The 27,519-nt window shown below is 46.4% G+C and overlaps 1 protein-coding gene across 1 annotated transcript; it reads left to right on the top strand.

The window, feature by feature from the left end:
• Positions 1 to 2,823: 2,823 nt before the first annotated feature.
• On the top strand, positions 2,824 to 9,073 carry LOC119922201 (olfactory receptor 4C13-like). Its single transcript, XM_038742173.1, has 5 exons — positions 2,824 to 2,997; positions 4,529 to 4,594; positions 6,141 to 6,350; positions 6,513 to 7,076; positions 8,990 to 9,073. Exons 1-5 carry the CDS (start codon positions 2,824 to 2,826, stop codon positions 9,071 to 9,073), a joined length of 1,098 nt encoding a protein of 365 aa, XP_038598101.1.
• Positions 9,074 to 27,519: the final 18,446 nt, after the last annotated feature.

The raw sequence follows: 27,519 nt of genomic DNA, 5'->3' as shown, positions 1-27,519 counted from the left end.
TGCAGCTATAGATTTGCAAAAAGGAAGGTCAGTGAGCTGTCCTCCAGGCATTAAGTTTTCAGCCCTCTGCCAGAGCATATGGTCACACGATCTTTGCCAAATGAACGTGGTAGACCAGCTGCCAGCTGAGCTTGAATACCCTGAGTAGTTTTACCTAAATGATTTACTTGTTTTGTGACCACATATCCAACCTGTCTACCCCAAGAGTGCACTGTGTCCTTCCTCTCTAAAGCAGCTTTATCGTGTGAAGATCTAAGAGCTCGGATGGTAAAATCCTGAATTCACCAAAGAACATCAAGATCCACAATGGCAACTCAAGGTAAGGATTTCTGCCTCATTGGCTTGTACAGTTTATTACTAAATTTCTTTTTTTTATCTCATGAGAAGCCATTTAACTAAAAAGGATACTTTTTTACTATTTTCTCTGATATTTTGGCAATGTCTCTGATTCTCAAAAATATGCTTACCAAATTTTTAGCCTCATTGTAAAGGCTTTATAAGTGTGTGGCATCACAAAACAATTGATTGCTCAGAGATAGCCACATGTTCATGTCATTTTTTTTTATATTGATTTTTTGGTATTTGATTAGCAGTTATTTTGCACCATGCACTGTTCTAAGGGCTGGGGTAGATACAAGCTAATCAGGATGGACATAGCCCATGTCCCAAATGGAATTCATAATCTTAATCCCCACTTTATAGGTGGGGTAACTGGGTCCCAGAGAAGTTAAGCGATTTGCCCAAGGTCACAACAGCAGAGAAATGGCAGGGCTCAGATTAAAACTCAAGTCCGTCTGACTCCCAGGCCTGTGCTTTATCCACTAGGAAATATTGCTTCTCAATATTACTAAGTAATATTATTATCTAGGAATCCATCCTTGATCAAAAATTTCAAAGAAACCTTTGGCATCTCCTTGAACTGTGAGAATAATACTCTGGATGGAAATCCTGTAGGTGAGAGATGTGCATTGGTGTTCACTGATACAAACTGATAAAAAGAGAATGTTTGGAAACCAATATTTGAACACAGGACTGAAGTGATGTAAGGATCAATCCAGTATGCTAAAATGATCCATTAACCAAGAGGTGATGTAGAAAGTTGGGTGAAAGTATATAAGTGAAAACAAAGAGATAGAATTCATTCTACTGGTTGAAATCTCTCACTGTGATTATGAGAGTGGGTCATGTTAGGCTATCAAGATCTGAAATTCATTTACATCAAAACTTCCCTACTTGAGTTATTTTTCAGTGATGGGCTGGCTGCAGATTGGTTACACAAACTCTCCTTACCCCAAATAGAGTCTCTTTGAAGGCACATCTCCAAAATGCCTTGACCAACTAAGCCCTTATTTCATCTTCTTCCACTCCTTTCTGCATCTTTTATGTACTTGGATTTGCACCCTTTATTCACCCTTCCCTCAGCCCCACAGCATTTGATTACATATACTTAATTTACTTATATAAGCTCTTTCTTTTCCTCTTGACTGTTATGTCAATATGAGCAGGAAACATAACTACCAGTTCTGTTAAATTGCACTCACCCAAGCGCTTAGTACAATGCTATGCCCATAGTAAGTGCTCAGTAAATATGATTGATTGGTTGATTGATTGTTTAGCAGGATGTCTGGAACATATTCAGAAAGGTTTGCTAAACCATTTCTGATTCCCATTTCATTTGTAGGCTCAAACCTCATCACTGGTATGAGCACCAGAATATCTTCCTGTTGGAAGCAATACTTTAAGAAAATAAAATCATTTTACCTGTCCTATTCACTGTCTTCTCAGATCCCCTATAATAGTAATAATAATAATGGTACTTGTTAAGCACTTACTATGTGCCAAGCACTGCTCTAAGTGCTGGGGTAGATACAAGGTAATCAGGTTGTCCCATGTGGGGATCACAGTTTTAATCCCCATTTTACAGATGAGGTAACTGAGGCCCAGAGAAGTTAAGTGACTTGCCCAAAGTCACACAGTTGATAAGTGGCAGAGCCGGGATTAGAACCTATGATCTCTGACTCCCAAGCCCATGAGCTTTCCACTAAGCCACGCTGCTTCACTAGTAATAGTAATAGGAGGAGGGGAGGAAGAGGAGAGGAGGATAAAGGGGAGAAGAAGTAGTGGTAGTAATATTTACTGAGTACCCACAGGGAGTAAAGGACTGTACCTAGCACCTGTAAAACAGGAAATAAAGATATGACACTTCCGTACCTATCTTTAAATTATATATTTTAAATTATGCATTTATACTAATGTCTGTCTCCCCCTCTAGACTGTAAGCTCACTGTGGGCAGGGAACATGTCCGCCAACTGCTCAATTGTACTCTCCCAAGCGCTTAGTACAATACTCTGTATATCGTAAGCACTCAGTTAATGCCATTGATTATGATGGTGATTAAGGGGCCAGTGGGATGTCCAAGTGGATATGTCTTGGAGGCAAGACGGATGTGGGATTGCAGGTTAAACATGAGGGATAGGGCTAAGGTCTATTTGGGAATTCGTTCATTTATTCACTTGTATTTAGTGAGCATTTACTGTATGCAAAGCACTGTATTAATCACTTGGGAGAGTACAATATAACAACAGACATATTCCCTGCCCACAATGAGCTCACAGTTTAGAGGGGGAGACGTACATTAATATGAATAATTATATATAAATAAATAAATATAGGATTACAGATATATACAGTGCTCTGCACATAGTAAGCGCTCAATAAATACGATTGATGATGATATGCCTATGTGCTCTGTGGAGTTTTCCATATGGAGGTGGTAGCTGAAACTATGAAAGTGGGTAAGCACCAAGAGAGAATGGGCGTAGATGCATAGGGGACCCATAACAGAGCCTTATGAAACATGCATAGCTGAGAGAGGAGACGTGAAAGAGTCTGACATAGAATACCGGCAACTGGACCGACTCAGGCTAGGGAAGAGTTTAAGAATTTCTTGTCCGATGTTTTTTCCTCATAATGGTGAAATCGATCAGCCTTGGAAAGTAAATTTGTGAACCTGAAGCTAAAGCTAGATTATTGACAATATAAAAACGTTTGCTGAGCTTTAAGCTTTATTGGTCTTAAAACTTAAAAAGCTTTGTAAAATATGTTGTATTTATATTGTTGTCTCTTTTCTTCCTGAACTTCTCTCCGTGTCTGAATTCCAGTACTTTATGGCTGTTTGTCTCTGACACAGTCTCTACCCATCTGAGATTCTGTTTTTGCCTTGCTGAATCCCTCTGTGACTCCATTTATGACTCTCTCTCCCTTTGCTTCCCTGTTTGTGTTTGCTTTCAGTGGCTGTGTGAGGCTTTTGGGAGGTTTCCCCTCACTTCCTTAGAAATCTCCGATTCACCAACCCTTTTTCTCTGCCCACTGCTGTCACGGTATAGTGGCTAGAACATGGGCCTGGGCGTCAGAAGGCTCCACCGCTTTTCTGCTGTATGACTTTGGGCAAGTCACTTAGTTTCTCTATGCCTCAGTTACCTAATCTGACCTAATGTTTAGGGACTTTTTAACAATCCTTTCTTTTCCCCATATAATCAAAACTTTCCCTCTAGTGCAACCAATTTTGAATGATTTGTCCACAAATTAGTTGAAATCCTTCTTAAAGCTCCCAAAACTCTGTGCCTGCACAACTTCCTTTGCTAGCCAGGTGCTCAGCAATTGCTGCATGAAGAAGTATTTCCTTTGAATTGTTTTGAACCCAGCACCTTCATGTTTTAATGGTTCTCCCCACATCCTGAGGTTGGGGGATTTAGTGAACCCCTCGGAGAAAAGCAATGAGAAGCAATGTGATTTAATGGAAAGAGACTGGGAGTCAGGAGATTTGTATTCTAATTCTGACTACCATTTTTTAATGGTATTTACTAAATGCTTACTCTGTGCCAGGCACTGTACTGAGTGCTGGAGTATTTGCAAGCTAATCCTGTTGGACACAGTTCTAGTCCCAACCGAGCCTCACAGTCTTAATCCCCGTTTTACAGATGAGGTAACTGAGGCACAGAGCAGTGCAGTGATTTCTCCAAGGTCACTCAGCAGACAAGTGGCAGAACTTGGATAGAACCCAGGTCCTTCTGACTCCAAGGCCCATGTTCTATCCAATAGGTCACATTGCTTCTCATGTCGCTGTTCTTCCTTCCCCTTAGACTGTGAGACCCATCTGAAATAGAGACTGTGTTCCGTCTAATTATCTTGTATATACTCCAGGGCTTAGCACCGTGTGTGGCACATAATTATTATTATTAATATCATTATTATTATTATTAAGTCATGCAGGTTTCCTATCTGGTTGGTGTTATATTTACAACTCAAGCCAAATATTTAGGAGTCTTTTTAAAGGTCTGAGAAATATTAGTCATGAGTCCATTTCTGGAGCCATAAATGCATTAGTCAACTGGTAGTTAAGATAATAGACAATTAAGAAGTTTGTTATCTATGGAAAGGACGCTGATGTGAAGGCTATTGTACATTGTCCAGTTGACTGTATTTCACAATTCGTCCAGGAAGACCCTGATTTTGGATGCTTCCTAGCTTCCCCGTCTAGTTGTTGAAGGATACCACCAAGTCCTAGCAGTAACTGCAAGGCTAGAAGCTGGAGTGAGTTATTTTTCAACAGCATTCAGCTCCAAATTGCACGTTTCTGGGAAGAAAGAGACCCAGGAGTCCCCTTCTTACTGCCTTGATTCAGAGAGGAAGGCAGGATAAAAATGAACGGGCTCCCGCTCTAAGTCCCGTGATTCTGTGTCATAAGGCCACACCTTCCTGAACTCACAGTCCCTGAGATTTTGAAAAGAAACTAAGTCCAAGGGCTTGAACATTGAGCTGGGTTTTGGTGGGCTGGATTTAAACCACTTTCAATATTGGCCAGGTGGACATTGGCAAAAGAACCCTGAGCAGGGAAACAATTATCTCAATATTCCTTTGTGAAAATGACTCCTGCCTTTTCCACAGTGTTTGGCATATAGTGAGCCCTTAATAAATGCCATAATTAACAATCTGGGCACAGTCAAACCATACGTGAGGAAAGCTTATGGAAAATTGAGCTGCAATGGTTGAAGCAAAAACTTCTCACTATTGGCTTCAAAGCTCTCCGTCACCTTGCCCCTACTCACCTCACCTCCCTTCTCTCCTTCTACATCCCAGCCCTCACACTCTGATTCTCTGGTAATAATAATGATAATAATATTAATAATAACAGTAGTAATAATAATAATGTTGGTGTTCATTAAGTGCTTACTATGTGCCAAGCACTGTTCTAAGCGCTGGAGGGGACTATAAGGTAATCAAGGTTGTCCTACGTGGGACTCACAGTCTTAATCCCCATTTTACAGATGAGGAAACTGAGGCACAGAGAAGTGAAGTGACTTGCCCAAAATCACACAGCTGACATGTGCTGGAACCGGGACTAGAACCAATGACCTCTGACCCCCAAACGCGGGCTTTTTCCACTGAGCCACACACAGGCTCCATCTCGCCTGTTCATTCATTCAATAGTATTTATTGAGCTCTTACTGTGTGCAGAGCACTGTACTAAGCGCTTGGGAAGTACAAGTTGGCAACATATAGAGACGGTCCCTACCCAACAGTGGGCTCACAGTCTAGAAGCCTGTTCCCCTGTCAACACCTGATCCATGTCCTACCTCTGGCCTGGAACGCCCCCCTTCCTCAAATCCACAAATCACTCTTTCCCCCTTCAAACCCCTTCTGAAGGCTCATCTCCTCCAAGAGGCCTTCCCAGACTAAGCCTTCCTTTTTCTCAGCTCCCCCTCTCTTCCACATCACCTTGACATGCTCCTTTTGCCCTTCCCCCCTCCCCACCCCAAAGCACTTATCTGTATATGTATATATGTACATCAATAATTCTATTCATTTATATTGATGCCTGTTTACTTCTTTTGATGTGTATATCCCTCTAATTCTATTTGTTTATATTGATACCTGTTCATTTGTTTTGATGTCCGTCTCCCCTCTTCTAGACTGTAAGCCCGATGTGGGCGCGGATAGCCTTTATTGCTGAATTGTACTTTCCAAGCGCTTAGTACAATGTTCTGCACATAGTAAGCACTCACTAAATTCTATTGAATTAATGAATGAATGAAAGTGTTTTGAGCTCCTTTATGAAACATCGTTTAATCATCTCAAGACAAACCTAACAAAATTCATCGTTCTCTTTACCAAATCTGCAGCTTTCACTTGTGTACTGATTGCCTACCTCGAGTTGATGGAAAATGAAAACAATGTGACAGAATTCATTCTATTGGGACTCACGCAGGACCCAAGGATGCAGAAAATTATCTCTGTTGTGTTTTTAATAATCTACATAGTCACCATGGTGGGAAACCTGATCATTGTGGTAACCGTAGTTTCCAGTCAGACTCTGGATTCCTCCATGTATTTCTTTCTGGCTCACTTGTCGTTCATTGATGCCTGCTATTCCTCAGTCAACACACCTAAACTGATCATTGACTCCCTCTCTGAGAAGAAAATCATCTACTTCAAAGGCTGTATGACCCAGGTCTTTGGAGAGCATTTTATTGCCGGGGTTGAAATCATTCTCCTCACAGTGATGGCCTATGACCGTTACGTGGTGATATGTAAGCCGTTGCAATACACGACCATCATGAGCAGACATCTCTGTAGCTCACTGGTGGCCATGGCCTGGGCCGGAGGCTTCCTTCACACCGCAGTTCAAAATCTCTTCATGGCACATTTGCCATTCTGTGGTCCCAATGTCATCGACCACTTTATGTGCGATTTATACCCCTTGCTGAAACTGGCCTGCTCCGATACTCACATCTTGAGCATGCTGGTTACTTTTAACAGTGGTGGCATGGGCGTGTTAATCTTTCTCCTGCTGATGATTTTCTATGCCTTCATCTTGCACTCCCTGAAGACCAACAGTGCCGTGGGTAAACTCAAAGCTCTCTCCACCTGTGCCTCCCACTTCACCGCTGTCATCCTCTTCTTTATTCCGTGCATCTTTGAATATGTGCAGCACACAACTACCTCATCCATTGAGAAGGCTGTTACAGTGTTTTATACTATAATAACCCCCATGCTAAATCCCTTCATCTACACAGTGAGAAATGCAGAGATGATAAATTCCATTAGAAAGTCACTGAGAAAAACAGTGACTTTTGCCCTTGAATAAGTGGCAACTTAGGAAAAGGGTTATTAATATAAATAAGGAAAAATCAGCGGCAGAATGTTCTTGCCCCCATTTTTGGAGAACACACTCTGTATTGATCAAGGGAAACTTGGTCGTTGGTTTTTATCGATTTTAGGTCAGAGGTCAAATGAACATCATTTCATTGATAATTTGGAAATCTTCTAGTTTTAGATGCTGTTTTACCACCATCCTCTGGCTACTTGTCGTTCATTTATAGCCTTTTCTAATACAAGCATAGAGAATAAAGGGAAGGAGTGTCATTAAAGGATGAAGAGGAGCATGGTCTAATGGAAAGAGCATAGGCCTGGAAGTCAGAGGAAGTGGATTCTAATCCCGGCTCTGCCAGTGACTTATTGTGTGACCTTGGTCAAATCATTTAAAGTCTCTATTGCCTCATCTGTAAATTGGGGGTGAAATATCTGTTTCCCCTCCAACTTAGGCTGTGAACTCCATGTGATACAGGGACCATGTCCTAGCTGATTAGCTTGTGTCTACCCCAGCATTCATTCATGCATTCAGTTGTATTTATTGAGCGCTTACTATGTGCAGAGCACTATACTAAGCGCTTGGAAAGTACAAGTTTGCAACATATAGAGACAGTCCCTACCCAACAGCGGGCTCACAGTCTAGAAGGGGGAGATAGACAACAAAACAAAACATGTAAACCAAATAAAATAAATAGAATAAATGTGCACAAGTAAAATAAATAGAGTAATAAATATGTGCTAACATATATACAGGTGCTGTGGGGAGGGGAAGGAGGTTAGGTGGGGGGGTTGAGGAGGGGGAGTAGGGGAAGAGGAATAAGGGGGCTCAGTCTGGGAAGGCCTCCTGGAGGAGGTGAGCTCTCAGTAGGGCTTTGAAGGGAGGAAGAGAGCTAGCTGAGGGAGGGGGAAGGATGCTAGGAGTGGGGAGGGTATGGATTGGGATGAGTTGGCGGGGGCCTAGGCGGGGACAGTGGAAAGAGGGGTGGCGATGGGAAAGGAGAACTGGGATAGGTTGGGGGCGGGGAGGAGGGGAGGGAGGGGGCAGGGAGGGAGGAGTTGAGGGTTGGCGCTGGTACAGGGGGATCCTGGGTAGTGGGTGAGGGGGAGCTGTGGTGGTGGGGGAAAGGGTGGGAAAAAGCTGGGTGGGAGAGGGGTAGGGGAGGGTGAGGAAAGGGAATGGCAGTTGGGAGCAATTGAGTTGATAGTTCATGGTGAGGTCAGCAGGGTAAATGACAGCACAGCGGGAGGTTAACAACTGAAATGCAGAAGCAATGAAACAGTAGCAATGATATAAGTAGGCGATGGCATCACAAAGGGTAGTTAACAATTAACATGCTATGGCAATAATAAAATAGGCAGATGATGATGTCACAGAGAGCAGATAGCAACTACTATGTGATGGCAAAAAATAAGCAGGTGATGTCATCGCAGACAGCGGTTAACAATGAATATACGATGGCAGTAAAATAAGCAGGTGATGACATCATCGAGAGACGTTAGGAATTAACAATCGATGGAAATAATAAAATAAGCACACGATGACATCGCAGAGAGCAGTTAACAATCAACATGCAGAAGCGACCGTGTATTGTCCATAGGTTAGTCAAATCAGGTCAAAGAGGTTAATGGCAAGCAGAATCCCGGGGTTCTTGGCAAACCTGTCTCGGAGGTGGAGGAGGATGGGATCCTATGGATGGCAGTTCTGGAGTAGCGTGGAACTGTTAAGGAGGGTCAGGGAGCGGAGATGCCTGTGGAGAAGATTGAACAGCCAAATACCATGGGAGGGTTGAGTAGGTGCCAATGAGGTTGTCGTTAATGTACCTTGGTGATAACAAGGGCATTTTTTCCGGGGGAATGGAGGCGGGGAATCAGTCAGGTCCGGACCCGGAAGGGGGGTACTGGGGGGCTCTTGGAGGATAGTCCCTTAAGCGGTGGTACTGGGGGGTGGAAGCAGGGGGACACAATGATTCACGATCTAGCAGCGGGCCACAATGTCCCGCGATCCCAGTTGGCTACTTGGACAGAGTGGAGGTGGCTTCTAGGGGTGAGTGTAGCGATGATGGGTGTGGGGGTCCAGCTCAAGGGCCTCGGTGTGGTCGGGCGGGGATGCAGATGCCCGGGTGGGGCTAGGGCCCCGGCCGCGAGGCATAAGCGCCCGATAGTGGGCTGCTGAGGGACGGACAGACGGAGGGAGGGAGGGTGGGGAAGCCCCGGCCCTCGTGGCGGCGTCCGGAGGACAGGATCCTTCCGGGAGCAGCGGGGCCACGCGGTGTGATGGAGGGCGGGCCTCTCGGGAACGGAGTTCCGGCTTCAGTGGCGGCGCTCTGAGGAGAGGATCTTTCCGGAAGCAACAAGGCCGCTTGGTGTGATGGCGGGCTACTACAATAGCTGACTTGTAGTAAGCACTTAACAATAATAATAACAGACAGTTCAAGAACTCCTCTGACAAAGTATTTATTGAACACTCACTGAGTGCACTCCACTAAACGCAGTTCATTGTACTAAGTGTTTGGGATTGAAAAACGTAAAGAAGCCATGCCTTCCCTGCCCTCTTGTAGCATACATTGTAATTCAGTGAGAGATGCTTACTAATTTGGGGGTGGTTTTACCCTATTGTCTTGTCTTATGCTGTTGAGTAGTCTCCAACCCACAGCGACTCCATGGACACCTCTCGCCCAGATCTCCTCACTTCCACCTGCAATCATTCTGGTAACATATCCATGGAGTTTTCTTCGTAAAAATACAGAAGTGGTCTACCACTGCCTTCTTCCTCTCAGTACACGAGTCTCCACTCTCATCTCTCTCCCATGCTGCTGCTGCCCAACACAGGTAAGTTTTGATTTGTAGCAGATTGCCTTCCACTCGCTAGCCACTGCCCAAGATAGTAATGGAATGGAATGGGTAGGCCTCTGTTTGACTCTCCCTCCCATAGCCGAGATTAGTAGAGTACTGGAAATTATCCAGATGCGCTCCTGAGAGGGTACTGAATAATGGGTTGGAGAAAGTTCTGAGATCAATCAATAGTATTTACTGAATGCTTACTGTGTGCAGAACACTGAATTAAGAACCTAGAAAATGACAGTACAACAGAATGGGTATACATGATCCCTGCCCACGAGGACCTTAGAGTCTTTAAGGGGAGACAGACATTACATTTGTAGATGAGGTCACTGAGGCATAGAGAAGTTAAGTGACTTGCCTAAGGTCACACAGCAGTCATATGGCAGAGCCAAGATTATAACCAGGTCCTCTGACTCCCAGGCTTGAGCTCTTTCTGGGACCACTTTTCTAGGGAACCGTTTGTCAGCAAACTGCTGTGGGCTACAGATTAATTTGAAAATCAAGGTTATTTACCACCCTGTACACAAACAAGAATCTTCAACAATGACATAGACCTAAATACTGACCCACAATTCTTTACATCTTTAAATGATGCAAAAATAGAAAAAGAAGTAGAAAACAGAATTAAGAACATTAAGACTTCCTTTAAGAGAGTGGGAGCCTACATGGCATACAAATCCAAATGAATCTCAAGGTAGATGGAGCAATTATAATGGAGAAATTATATTACACAAAAGAGAGAAACCGCATGGTCTATTGGAAAAACCATGGGGCTGGGAGTCAGAGGATCTGGGTTCTAATCCCACCCCTGCCCCTTGCCTGTGTGGCCGTAGTCAAAGCACTTAACTTTTCTGTGCCTCAGTTTCCTCAGCTTTAGATAGGATTCAATGCCTGTTCTCCCAAGTACTTTGATTGTGAACCGCATGTGGGACAGAGACTGTGTCTAATCTGATAAATGTCTATCTACGCCAGTGCTTAGAACAACATCAGACACATAGTACATGGTTAACAAATACCATAACCATCAGATGCCACATTCGACTTGTAGAGAAGTTCCAAAAACCCTGCCTATGAAAAATAGTTAGTATCCAATGACTAGAGAGGGTCACAAACAAGGTGGTCCTGGAAAACAGACAATCCATCGGTATCAAAGTATCACACTCTCCCAAGTACTTACTACATTGCTCCTTATGTAAATGCTCGAGAAATACCACTGGGTGATTGATTGACCAAAGAAACTCTGGTCCCTTTGTTTGTTTCACTGGGTGGGACGCTGTAGGAAAATAGATGACCCAAGAAACCCGAACAGCTGCTCTTGGGTGAGTGGGTGAGCTGAAATAGGGTAACCATAAGCAGGGTGAGCAACAGGATCAATCGATTAATCGATCGATCGGAAGCAGAAATGCTTTCAGGATCGAGTGAAACAAAGCCCGAAATGATGTGACATAGTGTCAATCATCTGGGAGACAGCAGAAGCTGACAGATCAGCCTGGCATTCAGCAGTTAGAAATAAGGTCCTTGTGTTCGAAAATCATTTCTACCAATTCTATTATATTGTACTTTCCCAGCAGCGTGGCTTAGTAGAAAGAACACAGACTTGGGAGTCATAGGATGTGGGTTCTAATCCTGGATATGCCATTTGTCTGCTGTGTGATCTTGGGCAAGCCACTTAACTTTTTTGTGCCTCAGTTACCTCATCTGTAAAATGGGGATTAAGACTGTGAGCCCCACGTGGGACAACCTGATTACCTTGTATGTATCCCAGTGCTTAGAACAGTGCTTGGCACATAGTAAATGCTTAACAAATACCGCAATTACTATTATTATTTAAGTGCTTAATTAAGTGCTTTGCACATAGTAAGTGCTCAATACACGGCATTGATTCACTGGTTAAAACTGGGAATGACAAATGCAATAATATAGCGAATGGCCAGGAAATCAGAGGAACTGTGTTCTAATCCCAGCCCTGCTACTTGTCTGCGGTGTGACCTTGGGCAAGTCACTTGACTCCGCTGTGCCTCAGTTACCTCTCCTGTAAAATGGGGATTAAAGGTGTGGGCCCCATGTAGAACACGGACTGTGTCCAACCTGACCATCTTGTATCTACACCAGTGCTTAGAAGAGTGACTCATAGTAAGCACTTAACAAATATCCAAAAAGGGGGAAGAGAGCATCTTTATATGCCCACAGTGTGGAAGGAATTGTTAGTCACACTTATGTAGCCCAATAAATACCTCAATAGTGGCATCCTTAAACTCAAAACACTGTGAGCCCGTTTCTAGACTGTGAGCCTGCTGTTGAGTAGGGACCGTCTCTATATGTTGCCAACTTGTACTTTCCAAGTGCTTAGTACAGTGCTCTGCACACAGTAAGCACTCAATAAATACAATTGAATGAAAGAAAAGACAAGTAGATATAAATTCTTTATGTGTTCATCCATTCTGCAGCATTTCCTTGAGCTTCTTGCTTTGTTTTCTTGACATCCTATTTCAACTAAATGTCCCCTTCTTCGCTCATTTCACCTCCAAGGTAATTGGAAATGTAGCTATGACCTGCTTCCAGAATGAAAACTCTGGTGGTTTTTGGTCCTATTGCCAAACATGGTGTGAATTTCCTAAGGCCAAATGGAGCTCTCTCCTAAATGTTTAGCTTTGACTAATAGTCTTTTTTTAATTTATTTTGACCCTTTTTCTGCTAAATCTATACACAGGAATTTAATCCTAGACAGGCAGTGATACATAGGAAATTTAAATCCAATTCACTTTTTTTGAATGCAATGCTACAAGGATGATGATGGCTTACTAAAATAGTCTTAATGCTAGCTTCTACACTCTCCATAATCCTAATCAGGATTTCCCATTTAGAAAATTGGAATTTGAATAACTAAAGCATACATTTCCCTTATATTAAAAGAGATCAATTGTCACTTTTAACCAAGGTCTCAGTATTTCCTAATCCACAGTCAATGTTGATATTTTTGATACATTTCACTAATAATAATAATAATAATAATAGCATTTGGTAAGTGCTTACTATGTGCCAGGCACTGTACTGAGTGCTGGGGTAGATACAAGCAAACCAGGTAGGACAAAGTCCCTGTCCCACATTGACGCACAGTCTCAATCTCCATTATGCAGATGAAGTAACTGAGGCACAGAGAAGTCAATTTAGTTACCCAAGGTCACACTGCAAACAAGTGGTGGAGCTGGGATGAGAAGCGATGACCTTCTGACTCCCGGGCCTTTGCTCTATCCACCACACCAGGCTGCTAGAATATATCCTGTACATTTATCTGAAAATTTGACAGTTGTAACTGTGGAGTGATGTTACAATTTCAGACTATTATTATTATTAGGGTTTGACCAATTGTAAACAAGAGGACCTCTGTTTTCATTTGAGCTTAGTCACTGTCTCAACTTTAGGTTCTTTTGTATTGTACTCTTCCAAGTGCTTAGTACATTATTCTGCAAATAGTAAGTGCCCAATAAATACCATTGATTGATTTAGGTTCTTTGCTCCTGATACCTTTCTGCTCCACATTATTACATGGATATTGCTGCACTGGTCTTCACTTTCGGGGACCCATTAATATTTTGGTTTCTCTCTTGGTATACTGTAGTGGCAATACTATGTTGCCCAATACCTTTCTCCTCTTGTGGCATTTATCTTCTTTAAAAGGTCTTAAATGTCTTGTTTCTTGTGCTAGATAAGATATGTACTTGTCAGAAAAGCCAAATATTTCATCATTACCTGTTATTCTTACTTCTCTTGTGAAATTTGCTCACCTGTATTCCATTTTGATTAATTTTAACACCATCACTCGGCAAATTGAAATTCCCTTTGAGGTAAATTACATTTATTTTTATTCAGCTTTTCGTCTATATTATGCATTTAAATCAGTGCTGTTCAGTAATTCAATTCTGGGGGCATGGAGTTCTCCTCAGAAACGCAAAGAGTTTGGATCAACGTGAAAAACAATCTTTTGACATTGTCCTTAGGTAATCCTGCCAAGTGACTCATTTTTCAATAAATCCTCAACTATTACCCCAACATATTAAATTACTCTGCTGACGGAGCCGAGTTATTTCAAAACATCTCTTCACAAGCAATATTTGAAGAACAGACAGAGCTAGTAATTTGGGAGTTTTATCACTCATTGCAGAATATGCTTTATATGAATGTCTGTTTCACCGGAGACAAGAGAGAAGGTTCTGGTTATTTTCTTGAATCGACCATCCTCTATGACTGGTACAGATCTTCTGAGGCTCAGACTTGGAACATCTAGCAGAAAGTTGAATTTCAATCATGACCGCCAAGAGTGCCACAGCTAGTGCCCAATAGGAATATGACTGAATGACTGCACTCCAGAACAATGACCGTTGTCTTCCTGACCATAATTTTGAGGATAAAATTCACAGGAATTTCTTCATTCCATAATAGTTCTAGTTGATTCTACTGTTTACCCCTTCAGAACATAATCTTGTCGTGAGCAGGAAATGTGTCTACCATATCTGTTATACTCTTCTAAGTTATTTGTACAGGGCTTTGCACACAGTAGGTGCTCAGTAAATAGATTTATTGATTCTTTGCCTTATCTTTTTTCATATTCATTCTCCAGGGACATTAGAGATATGAGTCACTTCGTTCAAGTGTCAACAAAAAAACGGAGGGATAAAATGGAATTATTTTTCAATGGTATTTGCTAAGCAATTACTATGTGTCAAGCACTGTTCTAAGTGCTGATATAGATACAAATCAATCAGGTCGGTTCCTGTCTCACATGAGACCCTGCAGGGAGATGCTCCCCAACTCAGTTTGGGTCGCTGACCAGAGGGCAGCTCTGGGTTTTTTAGACTGGGCGATGAGCCGAAGACCAGACACCGAGACAGAGTGATCAGTTCTGCCTCTTTATTGGGTGTATTCACATAGCTGTAACACAGTAAGCAAGAGAAGGAACTGTCCAAGTCCTAATTAGCAGGGCAGGCTCTGAAGGGCTCGGACTAAACACCTACAACTAAAAATAGCTGCAATACCTCTTATATACGAAGCCCCCTCGTACCGGTTAACTCTCCACGTATTCCCAGGATGTTTATCGTTTGGGACAATTCCCGTTCCACAAACTTGTAGTGTAGCAGTTCTGTGTACTTGCTGTGGGTTGCTCAGGCGTAGTGAGGGGGTGTATTCACAAATAGGGCACTCTTCCCACACTCCACCCCTTCACCCCCTCTGTACGCCTAGAGAAATCTGGAGCTGGGGACCACGATAGTTTTGGTGGAGAGCCTGCGCAATTTACAACATTCTAGCACCAAAGCTGCGCAGAGCACGAGGCACCCTAGCACGATCCACTGGGACCAATGTCCCGCTCCTACACTCCCGCACCCCCACAGCCATGAGACCCACCCACAGTCTGTCACCATTTTTTGGTTCAGTTTTTGTATCTTCAGTATCTGCATCAAGCACTGTGCTAAATACCTGTGTAGATACAAGATAATAATAATAATAATTCTGGTATTTTTAAGAGCTTACTGTGTGCCAAGGCACTGCACTAAGCACTGACCAGGTCCTACATGGGCCTCACAGTCTAAGTAGGAGGGATAACAGGCAGTGAATCCCCATTTTGCAGATGAGGGAACTGAAGCACAGGAATTTAAGTGATTTGCCCAAGGTCACATAGCAGGCAAGTGGCCGAGGTGGAATTAGAACTCAGGTCCTCTGACTCCCAGGCTCGTGGTTTTTCCACTAGGCCATGCTACGTCTCTCCCTTATTCTCACCGAATTACTTAGTCCAGCTCTCTGCACACAGTAAACAATGAATATCATTGATTGATTGCTAAAACGGGGATAGTCTGGTCTACCATCAGCAGGCCTTGGTTCTGTAGGTATAAGTTCCTTGTGAGCAGTCATCACATCTACCAGCTCTTGCATTGTACTTTCTCAATCGCTTAATACAGTGCTCCACATCTAGTAAGTGCTCAATAAAACGTTTTGATTAACTGATGCTCGTCATTTTCTGATCCATCCACACTCTTTGGCCCACTCCCTTTCCCCATTCATTAACCCCTATTGTGAGAAAATAGGTAAGACATAGAGCCAGATGATCTTCCTTCGGGAGACAATACGCCTGGTTAGAGTTCCAGAAACATCAGAAAAGTCCAAAAGGGGCATTCACTTGGGAGGTTGGTACTGAGTTTAAGTGGTAAGTTTCAGTTAGGAATTGAACACTGATGAGTTCACCCCAGTTTTCTATCATTCTTGTTTGTATGTTTTTCCTCTCTTGGCAGTTAGAGGACTTTGATTTGTCATCTCAAAGCTTCCCTCAGTGGGAGAGAATATGCGGAGAAACTGAAGAATTCAGCAATGCTCTCAGCAGTTGTCCCTCTGGGAAGCTGGGTGCAATTTTGCAAATAGCATGATTGACTCTCAATATGCTAACAGCCTGAACTGCTCTTTTTTAGACCACTACAACTCATTGCACCCTTTGCAAGTCCCACCTTAGACTTGGTGAACAGCAGAAAACTCCAATTGAAATTATCCTGAGGTAAGGTGGCTTAGTGGAAAGAGCACGGGCCTGTGAGTCAAAGGATGTGAGTTCTAATGTTGACTCCACCACTTGCTTGCTGTGTGACCTTAGCTAAGTCATTTAGACTGGGAGACGAGCCGAAGACCAGACACCGAGACAGAGTGATCAGTTCTGCCTCTTTATTGGGTGTATTCACATAGCTGTAGTGCAGTAAGCAAGAGAAGGAGGTGTCCAAGTCCTAAGTCCAAGTCCAAGTCCAAATCATCTAACGTCTCAATGCCTCAGCTACCTCATTGGTAAAATGGGGATTAAGACTGTGAGCCCCATGTGGGACAGCCTGATTACCTTGTATCTACCCCAGTGTTTAGAACAGTGCTTGGCCCATAGTAAGTACTTAACAAATACCATGAAAAAGGCATGAACATCCTCTCTGTGCAGCATCTCAGCCATTTTTATTATATTATCCCTCTGGGCGGAGATACCCTCCACTGATTATAGCCAGACACAAATGGTCTAATAGAACGCTAGGACAAAGACACTATGAATAATTCTACTGTTTGGGGGGCTTTGAGTAGAGGTTTTTTTTTTGTTGTTGTTCTTTTGGTAAATTAGAGTAGGTAGTAGTGTTCATCCAGGAAACAGACCCCACACTCTAGCAGCAGGTGGGTTGAGAAGCAACACGGCATATTGTATATAGCACGGGCCTGGGAGTCAGAAGGAAGTGGGTTCTAATCTCAGCTTTGACACTCGCCTGATGTGTGACCTTGGGCAAGTCACTTCACTTCTCTGTGTCTCAGTTTCCTCATCTGTAAAATGAGGATTAAGGCTGTGAGCCCACGTAGGGTAGAGTGCATCCAAACCAATTTGCTTGTATCCACCCCAGCGCTTAGTATAGTGCCTGGCACACAGTAAGCACTTAAAAAATACCAGAATTATTATTATTATTATTATTATTGTTATTATTATTATTATTATTATTATTATTCCCTGTAGAAAGCTAGAAACACACACTATATACGGCTGGAAGAAGATGAAAAAGAAGCACCTAAAATCTGGAGAGGTTTCTAAATAACGAAAGGGAATACACAATTAAAGTTTCTGACCACGAACACTCATGGCCACATTTCTCCTCGTCCATTTTCTCTTACAAAGTCAGCTGCTTCTCGCATTTCAGTTTCATTTTGGACCATTTACCTTGTGTCTTGACACTTTTCTTCTCCATAGTTTCCTCGTGGCATTTTTCACCTCTGCATTTCTCAGAGTGTAGGTTAGGAGGTTTAGCATGGAGGTTACGAAGGTATAAATACAGCCACGGTTTTGTCTACAGGCAAAGTGGTCACGGGTCGCTGTCACCCGTCGCCTGGGGGCGGATTCGTTTGAGAATCAGTGCGGCACGCGAGAGAGAGAGAGATGCCAGGGACGGAAAGCCTGTTTTTTTTTTTATAAAATTTATCCTCCGAGGTGAATTGAATAATTTCATTGTTGAAGCGCAATGAATTGAACTTCCCTTTCTGGAGGAATGTGATTAATTAGTAATATTAGAGCTTTCCTAACAGGAAGAAAACACTCATACGTTAGTCGCACGTGGGTGAGGCAGCTAGCTCTCGCCCATGTGTTCCCCACTCTGGAGGAATTCACTCATGCGTTGCCCACGTGCGTGGAGAGAAGGTTAGCTCTCACCATGTGCTCTCCCTACACGGGAGGAATCCACTTATGTTGCCCGTCAGCAGCGGGGCACCTGGATCCCGCTCGAACGTTAGGCGAGACATTCCCCCGTCCCGCGGCCCTTACCTCAATGGATTAGTCCTGTTTGCAGAGCGGGCGTCTGGCGTTCTGGGCAGAGAAAGACACGTTGGGCCGGTGCTGCAGCTGCTGCTGCTGAACGTCTCGGTCTTCTGCCCAGAAGGTCAGAGGCGATGGGTATTTATTACGTGTAGCTTTGGCCGTCCCGGCTTCCGTCCTGTGCTTGCTCAATCTCCGCCCCTTTCATCCCCCAAACCTAATTAGGTCGGCATGGAGGTGAGGGACACTTATCTTTCCGCCCCGTCCCCTCCGGCCAGAGAAGTTACGTCAGAGGTAGCATTTTGACCTTGGGATGGCCATTGCCCAGGGTCGCCTTGGCGCATACCAACCCCTTGGCCCTAGCCACATGTACCCACTTGACCTCAACCTTCCCTGCGTCCCTTCCCTGGCGCGTGGTGGTGGGGTGAAGTGCCCTCCAGCATCATCCCTCCCCTGACCGCAAGGACCAATGTTCTTCCCTGGCTGGCCACGGAAGCTGGGAAAGTGGATCCATGGGTTGGGGCAGAGGACAGGGCCCATCCCCTGGCCAGGTGTGACGGGAGGTGGAGCCATCAAGGTGTGCGGACCAAAGGTAGGGAAGGTGACTGATGGACTACAAAAGTCTTAAGATAGAGCACAGAGGCGGGAGCTGGGAGCAGCTGTAGAGTTCGTCGCAGCTGTGTGGATAGGGCCAAACAACTTAATACTCAACATCTTCCCACTAAGCTCACCGCCAGGAGCAAAAGTAGCAGCAACTCATGGAATAGCGAGCTCCTCCCAGTTTAAAGAGTCCATGGAACCAGTCCCAAACTTCTCTGGTGGTGTGGACTCCTGGTGAGCTTCATGGTACATTGCTAGAGATCATCGTGTCCAATTGTCCAGAATCACCGGAATGAAGGGGCAAGGGGCACCAGTCATGTTGAAACAGGTGGTCCGATAGAAAAAGGTTCCCTTCCCTAATGCTCTCACATTATGGCTAAGACTGAACACAGACTCCCTGGGAAGCAGTTCAGTGATGATTCATTTGCTCAACCTGTCCGGAAGTCGGACAATCCTGACCATAGAATTGTGAGGTACAGAAGTATCCAGGAGCATAGTACAGCCAGGTACAACCGATAAAGTTTGAAATAATAGCTTTTTCCTAATAATATTTAACAAGTTAGATGACCAGCAGGCCAAGCAGTTTCATAGAGTGATGTGTCGTCATTCCCCCTCTCCCAGGCATGGTGTCTGCAAAAGAGAAGGGTCTAGGTCTTGGAGGATTTCCAAGCCTCTACCAGAGTTAGTGGACAGCTCTCATCGCTACTAGCTGCACAGGTTTGCCCAGTCGGATTCAATTATCATTCCAAATATATCAAGATGACACTTTGTATTTGATTTGCTTCTCTTTTACCAATTTAGCGAAATTTAAGGTAGTAAAATTTCAGAAATAATAGTTAAATCACCACGCCTACAGTTGTTCCTAGGCTGGAAGAAAATTTCAAATTCACTCTCAATTATGGCTATTGTAGTTTCTAGGGGGAGGTGCCTTAGATTGAGGAGGACAACCATTCACTTGAGAGGGAGGCAACCCTTTGCTGGAAGGAGGAGCCTTTTTTCAAATGAGTTCCCTTTTGATCTTCCAAACTAATAGCACTACCCTGACGGCAAAGTGGTTAAGTTTCCTACCCCCATGCCTTAACTTGCAAATTTCTTGCACGTAGCTGGATGATCGAGTGATGGGGAGGGTCTGCCATTTCTTGGTGACCCCAATTATGGAAACATTTCCCATAATTGATGGTTTGCTCCCTAGCCAAGCATGCCTCCTAATCATAGATATCTGGGTCCCGGCATCTCCCGGGAAGGAGACTTCCTGACGATCATTTTCTGGGACGGTCATTTATGGGGAGCACTCGGGCTGTGAAAGGCCCGCCGGATTCCCCTTCTAGTTTCCCTGCTTAGTGGTGGGTGGGGACATTGGTCTACCTTCCTGAGCGAGCAGTTTCAGGATATGGGTGGGAAGTCCAACCAGCTCATCCATAGGAAAACCCCATTCCCTCAACTCCCGCTATATGGCCACCCGTTCTCCTGTGCCCAGTCTTCCTGAACCGACCCGCTGAGGGGGTCGGTGGGTGGCCCTTTAGTATTCGTTAGAACCGGCTTTCTCATCCTTAACCCTAGGCCTTTTCCATTCATGGCTGCTAAACGCCGGGTAATCGGCACCTCAGAAGACTGGAATAGGGACCAGTCACTGTTGACCACACCGGTGAAGGTGCTCCAGGTTTGTGCCCCAGTAGCCCTATCCCTCAAATGGTGGACCAGCCCGCGATCTGGCCCTGGGGGTGTACCCATTACTATTTCACGAAGTAGGCCCTCTGGGGAGGGGAGGGACCAGGGGCTAGATTCCTGGGCTTTCTCCCTATCATCCAGGATTTGTTCAATTCCAAGCACCAGATGACACTGGGTTAATGCAGGTGAGTCGTTCCACCGGAGGGCGCCAGACCTTCCCTGTTCACTCTGGGGGACTGCTCGAACCCAATGTACTGCGAGGGTCCAAAGGGTACGAACTTGAGTGTGAGTGTAGGTCACATCCACCCCTGGGCCCAAATCTAGGAAGCTGCTTTCATTTCGGTTGATGTCCACCTGGGCGGCCGCTCCGTTCCATACCCTGTCCAGCCAGCCTATCACCAGTTCCCTGGGGTCCCGGGAAAACTCTCTAGAGAGCTGCCTGAGCTCAGTGGCTGTGAAGCTTGTAGGCTGGGTAGTGACCTTTCCCTGAGGATTATCTTCCTTGATAATAGGGTTGAGGGGCTTGGGCTGCCTCTAGGGGTTCTGTGGGACACCTCCCAATCCCGCGGGGAAGGGGGCGGTTTCAGTTCTGGTAAGGGATGGGGATCTCCCTCCCCCTCCTCAGAGGATTTTTCCCCATCCAGCCCCGAGTACATTACCCGCTTAAGTTTCTGTTCAGTAATGGGGAATTTCCTCCACTCTTCCAACTCCTTAGCCACCCGCGTTGCCAATTTCCACTCTAAAAGGATCGCCTGCCGCATTTTTACCTCAGCCGCTGTCTGCAGTAAGAGGCATTTCATGTCACGTTAGTTTAGTTTCACTCCTTTAGTTTCACCTCTACAGCTTCCCTTACCTGCCGCCATCGTCGTCGGCCCCGGGGAGCGGCTTGCAGCGCCGTTGCTAGGAGACCGAGGAGGGCGGTCTTTCCTTCCGTTTTCCTGATTTGGGTAGCCTTCTGCAAACCGCAAAAGTCCCTCACCAGATAGGCTGTATTCTCCCAGTGGCCCAACAGCCAGAGGCTATGCCACCTCAGGGTTTTCCATCCCTGACCCACAAGGAATTCAAACAGTCATCTTGGCTCTCTGTCACCTATTGCCGATCCCATCCCCATCGCCATTTATGTCACCCGTCGCCGGGGTACGTGTTCGTTCGGGAATCGTGAGGCGAGAGAGCGAGAGCGAGCGAGCGAGCGAGCGAGCGAGCGAGAGAGAGAGAGAGAGAGAGAGAGAGAGAGAGAGAGAGAGAGAGAGAGAGATGCCGGGGGTGGAAAGCCTGAGTTTTATATAAAATTTGTTCCGCAAGGCAAATTGAATTGTATAAATGTTTAGGCGCAGTGAATTGAACTTCCCTTTCGGGAGGAATGTGATGAATTAGTACTATTAGAGCTTCCCTAACGGGAGGAATACACTTCTACGTTACGCGAACGTGGTGAGGCACCTAGCCCTCGCCACGTGCATTCCCACATAGGAAGAAACCACTTATGCGTTATTCACACGTGGTGAGGCGGTTGGCCCTCGCCAGCGGCACTCCGACTTGGGGAGGAATTCACTTATGCTTTCCCCGCCCGTAGTGGAGCACCTGGTTCCCATCCACCAACGTTCGGCGAGACACTCACCCGTCCCGCGGCCCTTTCCTCGGTGGGTTGTTCCTGGTTGCAGAGAGGACATCTGACGTTCTGGGCAGAGAAAGACACGTTGGTCCGCTGCTGCAGCTGCTGCTGCTACACGTCTTGGTCTTCTGCCCAGAAGGTAGGAGGCGATGGGTATTTATTACCTATGACTTAGGCCGTCCTGGCTTCTGTCCTCTGCTTGCTCAATCTCCGCCCCTCTCAACCCCATACCTTATTTGGTCGGCACTGAGGTGAGGGACACCTATCTTTCTGCCACCCCCCCACTTCCGGCCAGAGAAGTTATGTCACAGGTAGCATTTTGACCTGGAGGTAGCCGGTGTCCAGGGTCACCTTGGCACAGGGTCCTAGTGCACATCGTCCCTAGCCCAAGGAACAGGACAACCTAAACAGGAGGAGGGACAAAAAATATATTTCCTAGTAGGACGACGTCATAGTTGATGATTCCCCCTTCTAGACTGTGAGCCCACTGTTGGGTAGGGACCGTCTCTATATGTTGCCAAATTGTACTTCCCAAGCGCTTAGTACAGTGTTCTGCACACAGTATGCGCTCAATAAATACGATTGAATGAATGAATGAATGAATGACAAAGTAGAAGAGGACTGAAGCATCGGTTGAGGGCCGATGTAATACCCCAGAGTTGCCACAGGAGGGCAGCTGCCCGGCTTCATCAGGGTCCGGCCGACTCCTCTGGATTCCCAGAGGCCCGCCGCCGTCGAAACAACCTCGCACCCCCCTCGGGAAGCAGTGAACCGAGTTGGAAAGGACGCAGGGCTGGGATTTGGCAGACCTGGGATGAAGTCCCTGTTGCGACACGTTTGTGCTATGTGACCTTGGCCAAGACACTTTGCAATCTGTGTGACTCAGCTGCCACACCTGTAAACTGGAGAATGAGCTAGGTGTTAACTCTCTTCCACAGGCTGCGAGACCTGATATGGGATGCAGGCTGCCTCTGCCCTGGTCGTACGGTCCGGAAACCAAGTGGCCAAGAGTAATCGTTGAACTACGGCACTGCAAGAAAGCGAAAGTGACACAGGCCAGCCCAAGCATCCACTCAAACAATCCGGGGGTGTAGCCCTGGGAGGGAGAGTGGCGTGGCAGATTGGTGCATAAAGACTTCTGGGAGTCGTAGTCTGATGGTCGTTCTTGACTGGCATTCACCTCTGTCTACTGAACACCCACTCCCATCATTCCCCGAGAGCAGAAGACATGGCCGGCAGTTGGTTAAAACGTTTTCCGCTTGGAATTGATAGTAATTGTGGTATTTTCCTAGGTACTTGCTATCACTCCCTGTGGGATGTAGCACAGAGAACACACAGAGCCCAAACTCGGTTCAAATCGGGCTCCTTTCATCCCATTTGCTCTCGGAAGTGTTTACCACACAACTATCCACCAAGACACTGAGCGGCCCCATGTACTGCAGGAAGGCCCCTTAAATCGGGAAAAGGTTTTTATACATCCTTTCAATGGCATGAGCCCTCTGCCCGCTGGTCCAGGCAGCTGCCCTTGTCCCTCCCCAAAATACTCCCACAGGAGCAAACCCTCATTAGTTTCCCAAGGAAGAGAGTGGCAGAGCGGCGAAGGGCACAAAGTCTTCTGGGAGTTGTAGTGTGATGCTCGTTCTAGGCAGCGTTCACTCCTGCCTACCGAACTACCATTTCTGTCATGCGCCCTGGCAGGGCCCGCGGCCATGTCTTGCCCTGTTGGAAGGAGAGGGAGAGTGGCATGGCGGCTCGGGGCACAAAGACTCTGAAAGTAGTAGTATGATGCTTGTTCTAGACAGCGATCACTCCACTTAAGAAGTACCACTTGCCCCGCGGCAAGGCCTGCGGCCATGTCTAGCCCTGTCGCAAAGAGAGGGAGCGTGGCATGGCGGATCAGGGCACAAAGACGTCTAGGACTATTAGTGTGATGTTCACTCTATTGAGCGTTCACCTTCGGGGGAGCCGCGTTCAATTTATGGAGGGCGGAAGGCGCGGGAGGCAGATGTTCAGGGCATTTTTTCATTCAAAATTATAGTAATTATGATATTTGTTAAGTACCTGTAACCACTCCCCTTGAGGTGTCACATAGAGAACACGGAGACACCAACCTCTTTCCAAATTAGGTACCTTTTAGATACCATTCCCTCCCAAAAGAGCTTACCACTCTACCATGTGTCAAGGCACTGAGAGGGCCCACATTCTGTATTCGGGCATCTTACCCGAGCTAGGCTATAACACAACCTTTTATTTGAATGAGCCCTCTCCGCGCTGTCAAATGCAGATGGACTTGTCTCTCTTGAAGGTGCTTTTACAAGAACTTGAACCTGGTTCTTGCATTGGATTTTGAGAAACATTGTGGCCTAGTGAAAAGTGCATAGGCTTGGGAGTCAGAGAACCTTGACTGTAATCCTGGTAGTGCCACTTTTCTGCTGTGTGACCTTGGGCAACTGTCTCAGTTCCATCTGCAAAGTGGGGATTCCACGCTCTGGAATCCGTGTGCCTCAGCTGCCATATCTCTAAACCTGGGGACGAACTATGTGTTAACCCTCTTCCACAGGCTGCAAGTCCCGATGTGGGATGCAGGCTGTCTCTGCTCTGGTCATACGGTCCCCACAACCCCGATTGGCCAAGAGTAATCGGTGAACCAACAACACTGCATGAAAGCGGAGGCGACAGAGACCAGCCCAGGCACCCACAGAAACAACCCGGGTGTGTGGCAGTGGGAGGGGTCGTGGCGTGGCGCATCGGGTCACAAAGACTTTTGGGAGTCGCTCTTTTGGGACTTTTGGGAGCTGACCCTCGCTCTTGACTGCCATTCACCTCAGCCTCCTGAATTACCAGTCGCATCGTGCCCAACGAGGTGGTTATGGGCCAGAGCGTGGAAGGCGCAGGCGGCTGTTGTTTAGAACATTTTCTAGTTGGGATTGATAGTAATTACGGCATTTTAAAAATAATTGCTACCACTCTCTGTAGGGTGTAGCGCAGGGAACACAGAGATCCTAAAGTCGGTCCAAATCGGCCTCCTTTCATCCCATTGACTCTCGGGAGAGTTTACCACACAACCAACGCGCGGCCCTGCTCTCAAAAGGATCCTCTCGGCAGAGCGCCGCCATAGGAGCCCGGGACTCCGTTCCCTAGAGGCCCGCCCGGCCGGCCGCCATCACACCGCGTGGCCCCGTTGCTCCCAGAAGGATCCTGTCCTTCGGACGCCGCCGCGAGGGCCGGGGCTCCCCCATCCTCCCTCCCTCCGTCAGTCCATCCACCCGTCCGTCCCCAAGCAGCCTGCTATCGGGTGCTTATGCCCCGAGGCCGGGATCCTGACCGGCCCCCACCCTGGCATCTGCAACCCCGCTCGACCACACCGAGACCCCTGGGCTGGATCTCCACTCCCTCCATCATCGCTACACTCACCCCTCCAAGCCACCTACACTCTGTCCAAGTAGCCAACTGGGATCGTGGGACATTGTGTCCTCTTGCTAGATCGTGGAACACTGTGTCTCCCTGCTTGTTCATGGATCATTGTATCCCCTTGCTTGTCCGTGGGTCCTTGTTTCCCCCTGCTTCCATCCTCCCCCACGACCGCTTAAGCGACCATCTTTGAGAGTCTCCCCACTCCCCCACTCCCGGTCCGGACTTGACTCATTTCCCCCCACCCCCCGCCTCCCCTCCCGCGGGAAAAAGGCCCTTGTTATGACCAAGTTACTTTAACGACAACCTCATTCGTACCTAGTCAGCCCTCTCATGCTATTTGGCTGTTCACTCCTCTCCCTAGGCAACTCCGCTCCCTGAACCCCCTTAACAGTTCCGCCCTACTCCGGAGCTGCCATCCATAGGACTACATTCTCCTACACCTCCAAGACAATTTTGCCAAGAGCCCCTGGACTCTGCTTTCCATTAATCTCTTTGACCTTCTTTGACATCCTTCTGCTTTAAGCATCATCTGCCCATCTTATGGTCGCTTCTGCATGTTAATTGTTAACTACTCTCTGTTATGCTTATTTTATTTTATTTTATTATTCCCACAGAATGTTAATTGCTAACGTCTCTCCATGAGATGATCACCTGCTTATTTAACTGCCGTCTGCGATGTCATCATCTGCTTATTTTTTGCCATCACATAGTAGTTGTTATCTGCTCTTTGTGATATTGTCATCTGCCTATTTTATTATTGCCATAGCATGTTAATTGTTAACTACTCTTTGTGATGTCATCACCTACTTAGATCATTGCTAATGTGTTATTGCTTCTGAATTTCCACTGTTAACCTCCCGCTGTGCTGTCCTGCTGTGCTATGCTGATCTCACCATGAATTATGAATTCCCCTGTTCCCAACTGCCATTCCCATTCCTCACCTTCTCATTCCCCTCTCCCGCCCAGCTCTTTCCCTCCCTTTACCCCCGGAAAACCCCACCCGTCACCCTTTTTCCAGGATCCCTCTGTACCACCGCCAACCCTCAACTCCTAACTCCCACCCCCTTCCTTCCACTCCTCCCCGCCCCCGCCCCAAACCAGTTCTTCTTTGTCATCGCCAACCCTCTTCCCACTCTCCCCGCCTAGGTCCCCGCCAACTCATCCCAATCCAAACCCTTCCCACCCCTCGCACCCTTCCCCCTTCCTCCCCTCCCTCCACAGCTGCTGCTAAGTGTGGCCTCTGGAACCCCCGTTCCGTTATAGGTAAGCTCCCTTTCATCCTGGACCTATTCCTTTCCAGCTCGCTACTCCTCCTCGCCCTAAATGAAACATGGCTGTCTCCGGACGACACGGTCTCTTCGGCTGCTCTCTCCAGTGGAGGCCTCTTCTTCTCTCACTCCCTCAGACTCACCGGAAAAGGAGGAGGTGTCGGTTTCCTTCTCGCCCCCCAATGTCGCTTTCGCACTATGCCTCCTCCCCCTTCCCTTTCCTTCCCTTCATTTGAAGCCCACATTATTCGCCTCTACCACCCTCTTCAGATTCTTGTAGCCATCATCTACCGCCCCCCCGGCCCCACGTCCATCTTCTTTAACGATTTGACCCCTTCCTCACCTTCCTTCTCTCCTTTTCCATGCCCACTCTGATCCTCGGAGACTTCAACATCCACATGGATATCCCTGGTGACTCCTCTGCCGCCTGCCTTCTATCTCTCCTAGATGCTACCAACCTCCTGCTCCACCCCTCCTCGCCTACTCCCCAACCTGGTCACACACTCGACCTCATCATCTCCTACCGCTGCACTATCTCCACCCTCATCAACTCTGAAATCCCTCTGTGATCATAACCTTCTCACCTGCCTCCTCACTCACACTCCTCTCCCCTGTAAATCTATATTACTACCTCACAGAGACCTCTGCTCTCTCGACCCCATCC

The sequence above is a fragment of the Tachyglossus aculeatus genome, unplaced genomic scaffold, assembly GCF_015852505.1.
Source record: "Tachyglossus aculeatus isolate mTacAcu1 unplaced genomic scaffold, mTacAcu1.pri scaffold_100_arrow_ctg1, whole genome shotgun sequence".
Lineage (NCBI taxonomy): Eukaryota > Metazoa > Chordata > Mammalia > Monotremata > Tachyglossidae > Tachyglossus > Tachyglossus aculeatus.
Note: the sequence above shows the minus strand (reverse complement) of the source record. Positions and strands in the feature narration are given on the sequence as shown.

Excerpts from the sequence above, each read along its gene's own strand:
- LOC119922201 (XM_038742173.1), top strand. The coding sequence starts at position 2,824 with ATGCATAGGGGACCCATAACAGAGCCTTATGAAACATGCATAGCTGAG. Across the intron at positions 4,595-6,140 it reads CTGCAAGGCTAGAAGCTGGA|ACAAACCTAACAAAATTCAT; the intron begins GTGAGTTATTTT and ends AATCATCTCAAG. Across the intron at positions 6,351-6,512 it reads TGGGAAACCTGATCATTGTG|GTCTTTGGAGAGCATTTTAT; the intron begins GTAACCGTAGTT and ends TGTATGACCCAG.